At 45.5% G+C, this 14,779-nt stretch overlaps 1 protein-coding gene across 2 annotated transcripts in view; it reads right to left on the minus strand.

Moving 5' to 3' along the window:
- The window catches only part of ADCYAP1R1 (ADCYAP receptor type I), a 141,071-nt gene that overhangs the window by 13,698 nt on the left and 112,594 nt on the right, over positions 1–14,779 (minus strand). For both annotated transcript variants that reach the window (XM_069959260.1, XM_069959259.1), the window contains exon 13: positions 14,221–14,312. In XM_069959260.1, the coding sequence (XP_069815361.1) occupies positions 14,221–14,312 (92 nt within the window). The remainder of the gene's footprint in view (positions 1–14,220; positions 14,313–14,779) is intronic.

Below are 14,779 nucleotides of genomic sequence, written 5' to 3' on the forward strand. Positions count from 1 at the left end.
TGGTTACTCCGCTGCCTACCTCGATGATGTGGTCATTTTTAGCCCGGATTAGGAAAGTCACCTCTGTAAGGTCCAGGCGGTGTTAGATGCCATAACTGAGGCAGGGTTAACCATCAATGCAGAGAAGTGTGCACTAGCCTTAGAGGAGGCCAAATACTTGGGCTACATTATTGGGAGGGGGTTAGTGAAACCACAACTAAATAAAATTGAGGCAATACAGAATTGGCCTAAACCCCTTACAAAGAAACAGGTCAGAGCTTTCCTGGGTATTACGGGCTATTACCGTAGGTTTGTGCCGAATTTTGCTTCAGTTGCAGCCCCACTAACTGACCTGACAAAGGGTGGGAAGTCCGCAATGGTGACATGGACTCCAGAGGCCGAGAAGGCTTTTCAAAGCCTTAAGTCTGCCTTGTGCCAACAGCCTGTGCTAGTTACCCCTGACTTTAGGCGAGAGTTTTTGGTACAGACAGACGCCTCTAACACAGGGTTAGGTGCCGTCCTCTCACAGGTCGTGAATGGTGAGGAGCACCCGGTGATGTACTTGAGCAGAAAGCTATCCCCGGCCGAGAAAAACTACGCCATTGTGGAGCGAGAATGTCTGGCAGTGAAGTGGGCCCTAGAGTCCCTCAGCTATTACTTGCTAGGCAGAAAATTCAGGTTAGTGACAGACCATGCCCCCCTAACATGGATGAAGCTTAATAAGGAGAAAAATGCGAGGGTGACGAGATGGTTTCTGTCCCTACAAAACTTTAATTTTACGGTGGAACACAGGCCAGGAAAGTTACAGGCAAATGCTGACGCCCTATCAAGGGTACACTGTCTGTGGGGACAAAACGCTCAGCCCTCCGGTCTGAAAAAGAGGGGGGGGATATGTAGACTTGTCACTGGAGAAGTGTTTGAGGGGAGGTACATCTCACCTAGGTTACTGCATAGTGTGAGATGGTAAGTCCAGGAGAGATATGTTACTCAGCAGTGTTATGCTGCTGAGTTGTTGTTCTTTAGTTCCGGGCCTGGACTTACTGGAATGGCGGGTAGGTTGGTAGTGGGACTTGCCATTCCCTTCCCCCCCGATCCAGTTCGGGTATTGCCATCAGGTGAGCATTTAGCCTGAGAAGGCAAAAGGTTGCACAGAGTGCAAGGAATTGCTCTCAGCCAGGAGTGAACAGCCTGGGTGTATGTATACCCTGCGCTATCCAGGTGAAAGACGCACTGTGATAAGTGATAGATAGGTGAGCCAACCTGTTAGTAAGAGCCCAGACGGGCAAGACCTTTTTGTTTGTTTTATTCTTAAAAGCACGGTGTTGCTGTATTTCTGTTTTGCTGGACTGTTTATGCTGCAAATAAACGCCAAGCTGTTATTTTATAAGTCCAAGTCTGCTGTGAACTGTGTCCAAACACACCATCCCCCGGGAAGATCCCTACAGTAGTTATATTCTTGTATATAGGAGCAGTATTATAGTAGTTATATTCTTGTATATAGGAGCAGTATTATAGTAGTTATATTCTTGTATATAGGATCAATATTATAGTAGTTATATTCCTGTATATATAGGGGCAGTATTATAGTAGTTATATTCTTGTATATAGGAGCAGTATTATAGTAGTTATATTCTTGTATATAGGAGCAGTATTATAGTAGTTATATTCTTGTATATAGGAGCAGTATTATAGTAGTTATATTCTTGTATATAGGATCAATATTATAGTAGTTATATTCCTGTATATAGGGGGCAGTATTATAGTAGTTATATTCTTGTATATAGGATCAATATTATAGTAGTTATATTCTTGTATAAAGGAGCAGTATTATAGTAGTTATATTCTTGTATATAGGATCAATATTATAGTAGTTATATTCTTGTATAAAGGAGCAGTTTTATAGTAGTTATATTCTCGTATAGCAGTGTTATAGTAGTTATATTATTGTATATAGGGGCAGTATTATAGTAGTTATATTCTCGTATATAGGAGCAGTATTATAGTAGTTATATTCTTGTATATAGGAGCAGTATTATAGTAGTTATGCGGTTCAGGGAAGAAAAAGAGTGCTGCACCTCACACCTATGGCTGATACTAGTGCCCCTAGGCTAAATAAAAAACACATCAGAATTTTGTGTATGAATTGATCAAGCCATACTGCCCCATGTACCTCGTGCCGGTATCTGATACACATGGGTCCCTACACTAAGTCCACACCGTGCCAGTCAGTGGCCACCAACCCCGCAGGCACGCACAGTCAGGGAATGGGGGCCATGGGACGGCCCTGCGACCCCCATGTCACAGGACCAGACCCAAAAACACCACACAGAACCCGGCCAGCACCGCCGGCGGAGAAGGTCGCCCCCAAACAGCACAAGTCTGGATGAGGTGTTGCACTCACCATAGCTGCGGCAAACAGAATGGGAAAAAAACAGGAGGGATTAAAACCATGTGCACTCAGGTGTCTCCTGCTAATTGCGGTCATGTGGGTCTCACCAGGAGGAGTGCAATACACGGAGAAAAGAGAGAAACAAAATGCGGTTCAGGGAAGAAACAGAGTGCTGCACCTCACACCTATGGCTGATACTAGTGCCGCTAGGCTAAATAAAAAACACATCAGAATTTTGTGTATGAATTGATCAAGCCATACTGCCCCATGTACCTCGTGCCGTACTTGTGTCGTTTGGGGGCAGCCTTCCCCGCCGGTGGTGCTGGCCGGGTTTTGGTGGGGCTTTTTGGGTCTGGTCCTGTGACATAGTAGTTATATTCTTGTATATAGGAGGCAGTATTATATTACTTATATTCTTGTATATAGGAGCAGTATTATAGTAGTTATATTCTTGTATATAGGAGCAGTATTATAGTAGTTATATTCTCGTATATATATTACTGTAGTTATACTTTTCCCATACTGCTTTATGTATGTTAGGAGGCAAATAGAGAATTATAAACATGAATACATTCGCTTGTTACATTTACAATATATTAGTAATATTTGCAGTATTTATATCCATTGTTCTGTTTTCTGCTATTAGAGGGTTTGATATTATTCTCATGAATTAACAATTAATTACGAATGAGTAGAGATGTCTCTGTTTTCCACATGGGGATATTAGCTGAATTTCTTAGATCCCGGTCTATTGGTAACAGACACATATGACATCTGGTTAACTGACTTGACATTTTGTTGCGATATTGTCTGACATTTCACGTCAGAGACCGAGGTCGTAGCTGAATACTGATCACCTCCTCAGTCATTGCTGGCAGAAACTGCTACTGACTATGTAGGAATGGCAAAGGTGGAGAAAACAGGAGAAGACCAGGATTAGTCCATTACTCTCACCCCTGATGCTTCACAACTCTTTGTGATAGGTAAAGCTCCACTGTAATAATTTAAGGCCAAAAAAGTCTGAAAATAACACCAAACCTAAACTGCTACAAAACCTACAAAACTGCATTTGCCTGGAGCTAGCACTAGATGGCGCTCACTGCACTTACATTTGTACAGTTTCTTCCAGACGCAGTAAGGACCACAATATACGAATATAGAGCCGAGTACACACTCACCATATCAGAGACATCTACAGTTGTCCCGTAACAAAGCCCCTCTATGTGCCTCAATGAAAGAACCGTAGTGCCCCCATATCTGATGCAGCCACAGGGCTGGCATAGCAGAGCTAAACAATGTAGGGGAAAGCAGAGGTAAACACTGTGGGGGAGATTTATGAAAGGGTGTAAAAATACACCTGGGGGGCGGTGTGTATAGATATATGAAGGGGCTGTATATAGATGTATCTTGCTGTGTATGGATGTATGGTGCTGTGTATAGATGTATTGTGCTGTATGTAGATGTAGTGTGCTGTATGTAGATGTATGGTGCGGTATATAGATGTATGGTGATTAATACAGATGTATGGTGCTGTATAAGGCTGGGTTCACCCTACGTATATTTCAGTCAGTATATTTTAGTCAGTATTGTGATCCTCATATTGCAACCAAAACCAGGAGTGGATTAAAAACACAGAAAGGATCTGTTCACATAATGTTGAAATTGAGTGGATGGCCGTCATTTAATGGCAAATATTTGCTGTTATTTTAAAACAACGGCTGTTATATTGAAATAATGGCCGTTATTTACTGTTATATGGCGGCCATCCACTCAATTTCATCATTGTGTGAACAGAGCCTTTCTGTGTTTTTAATCCACTCCTGGTTTTGGTTGCAATACTGACTGAAATATACTGACTGAAATATACGTAGTGTGAACCCAGCCTAAGGCTATGTCCACACTGCGTATATGTCTGGCCGCATATTTTCGCGGCAGGACATATACGCGGTAAACTCCGGCAGGAGATTTACGCTACTTGCGGCCGGCTACGTACGGACCGCGAACTTACGCCCGTAGTCTACTTACGCTTCCCGAGAGCCCTACGTAGCGATCTGACAGCGGTCTTTTACTTTGAAATCTTCGCCTAGCCCCGGACACCCCACAGAACCTTTTGGATCGTAGTAGTGCTGATGTTTCGCCACAAGATGTCACTGTTGTTATCGTTTGTTTGTATGTCACAGGGATCTGTATGCCAATGAGAGTACACTCTTCTTCTATCCTATAATTACTCTCCTTTCTTCTTGTATTTGCACTCTTCACCCATTCACAGCACACCTTACATGGGGCTGTAGATAGGACGTCACATGGGTAAAGGAAGTGTAGAGGTCTTTTTCGCTAGACTCTGTAGACGAAGGACACAAGCCAGAACGTTCTCTACAGCGGTCCGGTTGGGCCCTGGCCCTCTGCCAGGTCCCCAGTCTCAGTGTGCAGTCTAGAAGCAGACCAAGGCACAGGAAGCTACCCTTTTCTTCTCAAGTAACTCCACTCAACACTATGCAGTGTTAGACCCTTCACTAGAGAGGACAAGTCAGAGATCATCTCAACCCATGCCGTGGACAAGGAGAGTCACAGTGCAGGACAGTATCCACAAAGCAGACGGCTAGGAACTGATCCGGATAGAGAAAAGTTGCTGGAAGCCTATGAACTCGCATATTTCGCAGCGCGGGTGCACTCAGCATTCCGCTCATCCCAGGTAACAAAGTCTGGGGCTTGTTACCCACTAGGACGGGTCAACCGACACTCCAAGGGCAATAGGTGGTGCGAAGACCAAAAGAGTCGAAACACGGGTACAAGTATTCTCTCTCTCTTCTCAAGTATTCTTCTACTTCTACCTCCAACATCCTGGCAGAGCACAGTGCTACTTGGGATGGGACTCTCACAACATGCTCCTTTCTACTCTTCTGATTCTTCTATATACCTCTCAGCACGCAACCCAGTCAGCACGACTGTACCACTCTCTATACTCTCACTGCAGATCTGGATCCTAAACTATCAAGTGTCTTATTAAGTGTAAAGTCTTATGTCAATGAAAAGCTGTATGACCTGCTGCACTTGGGTATTCTTGGAGTAAAGCAGATTTTATTTATGATAAAGAGACTCTGTGATTCCTCGTCAGGCACCAACACTGTACACATACAATCGTTGGGTCATTTCCCCTTTCTGTGGGTGGCAGTGCCGATAGTCCGAATGGGTCATCATTTCATTCCGGACCACTGTGACAATAGCCCAAGGGACCCTGTAGCAACCAACCCGGCAGGTCACTGACCACAGGGAAACAAGGTACAACCGGCCCTTTAAACTAAAAGCAGGTGTGCCACCATACTTGTGTGCCCAACCGGCACTGGCGTCACGACACAACATCACCGGGCCTGGCTGTATCTTGGCCAATCACTATAGAACTGGCGTCACACCTTACCATCTGACAAGTGACCAACCGTACCTCCTCCACACCACCGCAGAAGGTCACCACATATATAGATGTATGAAGGCGCTGTGTATAGATGTATGGTGCTGTGTATAGATGTATGGTGCTGTATATAGATGTATGGTGCTGTATGTAGATGTATGGTGTTGTGTATAGATGTACGGTCCTGTTTGTAGATGTATGGTGCTGTATATAGATGTATGGTGCTGTATATAGATGTATGGTGCTGTATGTAGATGTTTGGTGCTGTGTATAGATGTATGGTGCTGTGTATAGATGTATGGTGATGTGTATAGATGTATGGTCCTGTACGTAGATGTACAGTATGGTGCTGTGTATAGATGTATGATCCTGTATGTAGATGTATGGTGCTGTGTATAGATGTATCGTCCTGTATGTAGATGTATGGTGCTGTGTATAGCTGTATGGTGCTGTGTATAGATGTATCGTGCTGTATGTAGATGGATAGTGCTGTGTATAGATATATGGTGCTGTATATAGATGTATGATGCTGTATATAGATGTATGGTGCTGTATATGGATGTTTGGTGCTGTGTATAGATATATGGTGCTGTATATAGATGTATCGTGCTGTATGTAGATGTATAGTGCTGTGTATAGATGTATGAAGGGTCAGTATACAGATGTATGGTGCTGTATATAGATGTATGAAGACACTATGTATAGATGTATGGTGCTGTACATAGATGTATGGTGCTGAACATAGATGTATGAAGGCGCTGTATACAGATGCATGAAGGTTTTACATGTGTATAAGTGTGATAACTGTTTCGGCTACTGGATAAGCAAAATCTAAAAAACCTCTCTGGCAGTGGAAGGGTTAAGAAACAAGTGTAACTTTCCGTTCCTGTATCTGCTACAATGTGTCCCCGGCCTCCTCAGTAACAAGCTGGGAATAACAATGTCTAACCAGCCTCACCTTGTCACGCGTCACTGTCACAGAGTGACAGAACATCAGCTGCGATAAGGTGAACGCACCAGTAATTATAATGCAGACTGACGCGGAGCCGACATTATACATTACACATCTACCTGCTGCACCGAAAGGTCACCGATCCCGTCATATATACTGCACAGAGACACCGGAGACGGGGGAGAGGCACCGCAGGCTAGAGACAGGAGATATCATATACTCTATACAGTGATATGGAACATGCTGCTATAACCTGGGAATCTCCTGCATATAATTATATACAGTATGTACAGCTGCTATAACCTGGGGATCTCCTGTATATAATTATATACAGTATGTACAGCTGCTATAACCTGGGGATCTCCTGTATATAATTATATATGTACAGCTGGTATAACCTGGGGATCTCCTGTATATAATTATATATGTACAGCTGGTATAACCTGGGGATCTCCTGTATATAATTATATATGTACAGCTGGTATAACCTGGGTACCTCCTGTATATAATTATATATGTACAGCTGGTATAACCTGGGGATCTCCTGTATGTAATTATATATGTACAGCTGGTATAACCTGGGTATCTTCTGTATAAAATGATATATGTACAGCTGGTATAACCTGGGGGTATGTCCTGTATATAATTATATATGTACAGCTGGTATAACCTGGGGATCTCCTGTATATAGTTATATATGTACAGCTGGTATAACCTGGGGATCTTCTGTATAAAATGATATATGTACAGCTGGTATAACCTGGGGGTATGTCCTGTATATAATTATATATGTACAGCTGATATAACCTGGGTATCTCCTGTATATAATTATATATTTACAGCTGGTATAACCTGGGCATCTCCTGTATATAATGATATATGTACAGCTGGTATAACCTGGGGATCTCCTGTATATAATTATATATGTACAGCTGGTATAACCTGGGGATCTCCTGTCTATTATTATTATATATCTACAGCTGGTATAACCTGGGGATCTCCTGTATATAATGTGGACATGTCACTGGTAAAGTGCTCGAGGGGGTGTACATCTCACCCAGGTTGATACATAGTGTGAGATGGTGAGTCCAGGAGGCATCTGTGCTCAGCAGTGTTATGCTGCTGAGCTATTATTTATTATTGCCGGGCCTGGACTTACATGGAATGGCAGGTAGGTTTTGGTAGTGGGACTTGCCATTCCCTCCCCCTCGATCCAGTGTGGGTTTTGGGATCAGGTGAGCTCTGATCCCAATCAGCCTGAGAAGGCAAAAGGTGGGCTCAGTGTACAGGTCCTTGCTCTCAGCCAGGAGTGAACAGCCTGCATGCTGTTTGGTGAGAGCTGGGAAGACAGCCGCTGCTGGGGCCTGTTCACACCCCGCAATACTGCCGACTGAAGTGTCAGAGAGGTAACCTGCTTTTGTTAGTTAGCGCCCAGACGGGCAAGACCTTTTGTTTTGTTCTTAAAGCGCAGTGTTGCTATATTTTCTGTTACGGACTGTTTATGCTGAAAATAAACGCCAAGCTGTTGTTTTACAAGTCCAAGTCTGCTGTGAACTGTGTCCAAACACACCATCCCCCGGGAAGATCCCTACAATTGGTGCTGTGGAGCGGGCAAAGCGGTTGCTAGGGGCAACGGTGTGCATCAACTTGGCTACAGCTGCGTATGTCCTGGGTGAAGGCTGCGGCTTCACTCCAAAAACAGACAAGCAACATGGAGGAAATGATGAAGCAGCTAATGCAAGTGAGTCTGCAACAGCAACAGGCGTTGGTCGCACAACAACAGGCTCAGGCAGCCGCTAAGCAGGATCAGGAGGCTGCTAACCTGCGCCATGAACAGGCATTGGCTGCACACCAGCAGGCTAATCGGCAGCAACAACAGGCTCTGACAGACGCCAATCTGCGCCATGAGCAGGCTAATCGGCAGCAACAACAGGCTCTGGCAGATGCTAATCTGCGCCACGAACAAGCGATGGCTCAACAACAGAGACTTATTGAGCACCTGATAGCAAAGCAGGAGGCGTCTGCAGGTACTAATCCCCAGCTGGTGGCAGCAGCCGCGCCAGAGACTTTGTCTGTGAGAAGAGCTGTGCAGCGTGCGCTGCAAAAGATGACTGCTGATGACGATGTTGAGGCCTACTTAACTGTCTTTGAGCGTGTGGCTGAGCGAGAAAAGTTACCCTCCACTGAGTGGGCAGAGGTCATTGCTCCCTATTTAAGGCTAGGTTCACACTGCGTTTTCAGCATCCGTTTAACGGATCCGTTTTTTTTAACGTCCAGAAAAATAGGGTCAGCAACGTTTTTTGGTCCGTTTTGGTCCGCCAAAAAAAACGGATCCGTTTTTTTTTATAATGGAAGTCAATGGAAAAACGGATGCACACAAATGAATCCGTTTTTTGCAATCCGTTTTTCATGCGTTTTTTCAAAAAAACGGATGCGTTAAACGGATGCTGAAAACGCAGTGTGAACCTAGCCTAACAGGCGAACCTCAAAAGGCCTACTATGACCTCAGTGAGCAAGAGGTCAAGGACTATCCTCGGCTAAAAGCAGAGATACTCGCCCGACTAGGAGTTACTGCTGCTGTCCGTGCCCGGAGAGTCCGCAACTGGAGCTACAGTCTGGACAAGTCAGCGAGGTCCCAGATGTACGACCTGATCCATCTGGCAAGAAAGTGGTTGGAACCAGACACTTCTACTCCTGCCCAGATCCTAGAGAGGGTCGTGATGGATCGCTACCTCTACGCACTTCCTGCTGATCTGCAACGCTTGGTGGGACAAGGCGACCCTAAGAGTGCCGACGAACTTGTCAGCCTTGTGGAGAGGTTCCAGGCGACCGAGGACTACCTCCATGATGTTCCTGCAGCACCTTCACCTCCCTGGAGTGCCAGATCTGTGCCGTCAGCTGGTAAGAGACTTCCATCTATTGGGGGAGTGTGGAGGGGTGCTGATAGAGGGAAGAGCGCTCAGGAGGTGTCTCAGGGGCAAAAGACTGGTGGTGGTCCCCGGTGGCTAAGTGGCCCTAAAAAGGACTCCCTGCCAAGGAGACCAGGCCCTATCCAGTGCTGGAGATGCCATGAGACGGGACATATGTCTGCCCATTGCCCTCTTACCACTGAGCCCATGGAGTGTGACGCTAGCCGGCGTCAGTCGCTATTTGCGGAGCCGTCTTTTGTTGCAGTCACTGGACTAGAGACTGAACCACAAGTCTGCCACATTACTGTAAATGACTTCCCTGTTAAGGCGTTGCTGGACTCAGGAAGCCTTGTCACCCTGGTGCATGCCAGCCTGGTGACTGGGGACTTTGTGCCAGCAAGACATATGAGTGTGGTATGCATACATGGCGATACAAAGGTTTACCCTATAGTGCTGGCTAATGTCGGGACTGAACTAGGCGCTGTACAATATGAAGTGGGTGTGGTTAAAAACCTTATGCATAATGTGATATTGGGGCGTGATTTTCCTTTGTTCTGGGCTCTATGGGGAAAACAACAATCCCCTGAAAGGAGTGAGGAGACCCCTAAGTCTATTGCATTACCCACGGTAAATGATAAAAATGTACCGGATGAAAATGATGCTTTTCCTTTGCAGGTCCTGGCTGGTGAGGAAGAGGCTCCTCCCACTGCGCAAAATGTTCCAGACTTAGAGGTGTCTAGGGATAATTTTGGTACTGCACAATTACAGGACCCCACTCTCAAAAATGCTAGAGAGCAGGTCACTGTTATAAATGGGATACCTCAGGAACCAGAAGCTGAGAAAAAATTTCCACATTTTTCTATGACTAATGATCTCTTCTATAGAGTCACTAAGATTAATGATGAGGTGGTGGAACAGCTTCTGGTGCCTAAGTCGTATCGGCGTCAGGTACTCGACATGGCCCATAATCATGTCCTTGGGGGCCACTTGGGGACAGATAAAACACAGGAGAGAGTCCTCCAGAGGTTTTATTGGCCTGCGATTTATGCTGACATAAAAAAGTACTGTGAGTCGTGCCCCACATGTCAGCTTAGCGCCCCAGTGTCGCATTTCCGCAGTCCTTTGGTCCCACTCCCCATCATAGAGGTACCTTTTGACCGGATCGCAATGGACTTGGTGGGTCCCATTGTAAAGTCGGCTAGGGGACACCAGTACATTCTAGTGGTGTTGGACTACGCGACCCGCTATCCTGAGGCTGTACCCCTAAGAAACACTACCTCTAAAACAATTGCACGGGAATTGTTTTATATGTTTTCCAGGGTGGGGATCCCCAAGGAAATCTTGACCGACCAAGGTACCCCATTTGTGTCAAAGGTAATGAAAGAGCTATGCAAACTGTTTAAAATCTCACACCTACGTACCTCTGTATATCACCCACAGACAGACGGGTTAGTGGAGAGGTTTAATAAAACCCTGAAACATATGTTAAAAAAAGTGGTGGAAAAGGATGGTCGTGATTGGGATCACCTACTACCTTACCTGATGTTTTCTATTAGGGAAGTACCCCAAGCATCCACAGGGTTCTCTCCCTTCGAATTAGTCTATGGTCGTCACCCTAGGGGTTTATTGGATATAGCGAAAGAGACATGGGAAAGTGAGTCCACCCCATACAAGAGTGTTATAGAGCATGTAGCACAAATGCAGGACCGTATAGCCACTGTAATGCCCCTAGTAAGGGAACACCTCCAGAGGGCGCAAGAGGGCCAAAGCAGAATTTACAATCGTTCTGCGAGAATCAGGACATTCAGCCCAGGTGACCGGGTACTCATACTTGTTCCCACGGTAGAAAGCAAATTCTTAGCAAAGTGGCAGGGTCCCTATGAAATTGTAGAGAAGATCAGTGAGGTCAACTACAAGGTACACCAACCAGGTAGAAGGAAGCCTTTCCAAGTTTATCACATAAACTTGATCAAGCCCTGGAAAGACAGGGAATCCTTGGTGGCGACAAAGCCTGTTGGTCATCTGTCACCACCAATCCCTCCGGTCAGGATTGGTGACACCCTATCAGTATCCCAGAAGCAGGAAGCTAAGGAGTTCCTGCAGAGAAATAAAGACAAGTTTTCTGACCTACCAGGGCGTACGCATCTCATTAGTCATCATATTGAAACTGAGCCTAGAAGCAGAGTAAACCTGAAGCCCTATAGGATACCAGAAGCACGGAGGGAGGCGGTATCATACGAGGTAAAACGTATGCTTGACCTAGGAGTCATTGAGGTGTCCCAGAGCGAGTGGTCCAGCCCGATTGTGTTAATCCCAAAGCCCAATGGAACTTGGAGGTTCTGTAATGACTTTCGAAAGTTAAATGAGATCTCCAAGTTCGATGCCTACCCCATGCCCAGGGTAGATGAGTTGATAGAAAGGATGGGTAATGCCAGGTACATAACTACCCTCGATCTCACTAAGGGCTACTGGCAGATCCCCCTCACTCCTAAGGCTAGAGAGAAGACTGCATTCTCCACCCCTGATGGGCTCTTCCAATACGTAGTGATGCCATTCGGGTTACATGGAGCCCCTGCCACTTTTCAGAGGTTGATGGACTTGATTCTGCGACCACATCGTGATTACTCTGCTGCCTACCTCGATGATGTGGTCATTTTTAGTCCGGATTGGGAAAGTCACCTCTGTAAGGTCCAGGCGGTGTTAGATGCCATAAGTGATGCGGGGTTAACCATCAATGCAGAGAAGTGTGCACTAGCCTTAGAGGAGGCCAAATACTTGGGCTACATTATTGGAAGGGGGTTAGTGAAACCACAACTAAATAAAATTGAGGCAATACAGAATTGGCCTAAACCCCTCACAAAGAAACAGGTCAGAGCTTTCCTGGGTATTACGGGCTATTACCGAAGGTTTGTGCCGAATTTTGCTTCAGTTGCAGCCCCGCTAACTGACCTGACAAAGGGTGCGAAGTCCGCAATGGTGACATGGACTCCAGAGGCTGAGAAAGCTTTTCAAAGCCTTAAGTCTGCCTTGTGCCAACAGCCTGTGCTAGTTACCCCTGACTTTAGGCGAGAGTTTCTAGTACAGACAGATGCCTCTAATACAGGGTTAGGTGCCGTCCTCTCACAGGTCGTGAATGGCGAGGAGCACCCGGTGATGTACTTAAGCAGGAAGCTATCCCCGGCCGAGAAAAACTACGCCATAGTTGAGCGAGAATGTCTGGCAGTGAAGTGGGCCCTAGAATCCCTGAAGTACTACTTACTAGGCAGGAGGTTTAAGTTAGTGACAGACCATGCCCCCCTAACATGGATGAAATTAAACAAGGAGAAAAATGCGAGGGTGACTAGGTGGTTTCTTTCCCTCCAAAACTTTAATTTCATGGTGGAACACAGGCCAGGGAAATTACAGGCAAATGCTGACGCCCTATCACGGGTACACTGTCTGTGGGGACAAAATGCTCAGCCCTCCGGTCTGAAGAAGAGGGGGGGGATATGTGGACATGTCACTGGTAAAGTGCTCGAGGGGGTGTACATCTCACCTAGGCTGATGCATAGTGTGAGATGGTGAGTCCAGGAGGCATCTGTGCTCAGCAGTGTTATGCTGCTGAGCTATTATTTATTATTGCCGGGCCTGGACTTACATGGAATGGCAGGTAGGTTTTGGTAGTGGGACTTGCCATTCCCTCCCCCTCGATCCAGTGTGGGTTTTGGGATCAGGTGAGCTCTGATCCCAATCAGCCTGAGAAGGCAAAAGGTGGGCTCAGTGTACAGGTCCTTGCTCTCAGCCAGGAGTGAACAGCCTGCATGCTGTTTGGTGAGAGCTGGGAAGACAGCCGCTGCTGGGGCCTGTTCACACCCCGCAATACTGCCGACTGAAGTGTCAGAGAGGTAACCTGCTTTTGTTAGTTAGCGCCCAGACGGGCAAGACCTTTTGTTTTGTTCTTAAAGCGCAGTGTTGCTATATTTTCTGTTACGGACTGTTTATGCTGAAAATAAACGCCAAGCTGTTGTTTTACAAGTCCAAGTCTGCTGTGAACTGTGTCCAAACACACCATCCCCCGGGAAGATCCCTACAATAATTATATATGTACAGCTGGTATAACCTGGGTATCTCCTGTATATAATTATATATGTACAGCTGGTATAACCTGGGGATCTCCTGTATATAATTATATATGTACAGCTGGTATAACCTGGGGATCTCCTGTATATAATTATATATGTACAGCCGGTATAACCTGGGTATCTCCTGTATATAATTATATATGTACAGCCGGTATAACCTGGGGATCTCCTGTATATAATTATATATGTACAGTTGGTATAACCTGGGGATCTCCTGTATATAATTATACATGTACAGCTGGTATAACCTGGGTATCTCCTGTATATAATGATATATGTACAGCTGGTATAACCTGGGGATCTCCTGTATATAATTATATATGTACAGTTGGTATAACCTGGGGATCTCCTGTATATAATTATACATGTACAGCTGGTATAACCTGGGGATCTTGTGTATGTGTAATGATATAGATATATATGAACAGTCTCCAATACCCCAGTATCTGGGTGTTTGCACTTACAGGTATATGCTGGACTCGTTGCCGCCGATGTCCGGGGACTGAAGCTTCTGCACTAAGATGATTATTATTCCGACAAACAGGACGAAGTTGATCTGTTGGGCAAAGTGAGAATTGAAAACAGGAAACAATATTGGATTCTGAACGTTTCTCAGACACTTATTATCACATTCTTATGACCGTGCGAGAAGGAAACCGGATTGAGGTCATTAGAGCGCGGTGCCCGAGACATCGCAATTTCTAAGTGAGATGATGGTGGGGCGGGGTAGAAGATCCATTGCCGGGGGTCATTCATTCTGCTGTCTATAAGTATGTGCCCCTCTCCTAATCACTCAGCTCAGGTATTTCTCATAAATCCAGCACACAGTCATGTAACACCTATAGAGCGACATAGGCGGCAGTATAGGTCCTACTAAAGATCCAGGACTATAAACGTGGGGTAAGGTCCCAAATCCCTGACTTAAAGGGGTACTCTGGGTAAATTTATTTTGTTTCAAATAAATTGGTGTCAGAAAGTTATACAGTTTACTTCTATTAAAAAATCTTCATCCTTCCAGTACTT

This window comes from Dendropsophus ebraccatus, chromosome 2, assembly GCF_027789765.1.
Source record: "Dendropsophus ebraccatus isolate aDenEbr1 chromosome 2, aDenEbr1.pat, whole genome shotgun sequence".
Lineage (NCBI taxonomy): Eukaryota > Metazoa > Chordata > Amphibia > Anura > Hylidae > Dendropsophus > Dendropsophus ebraccatus.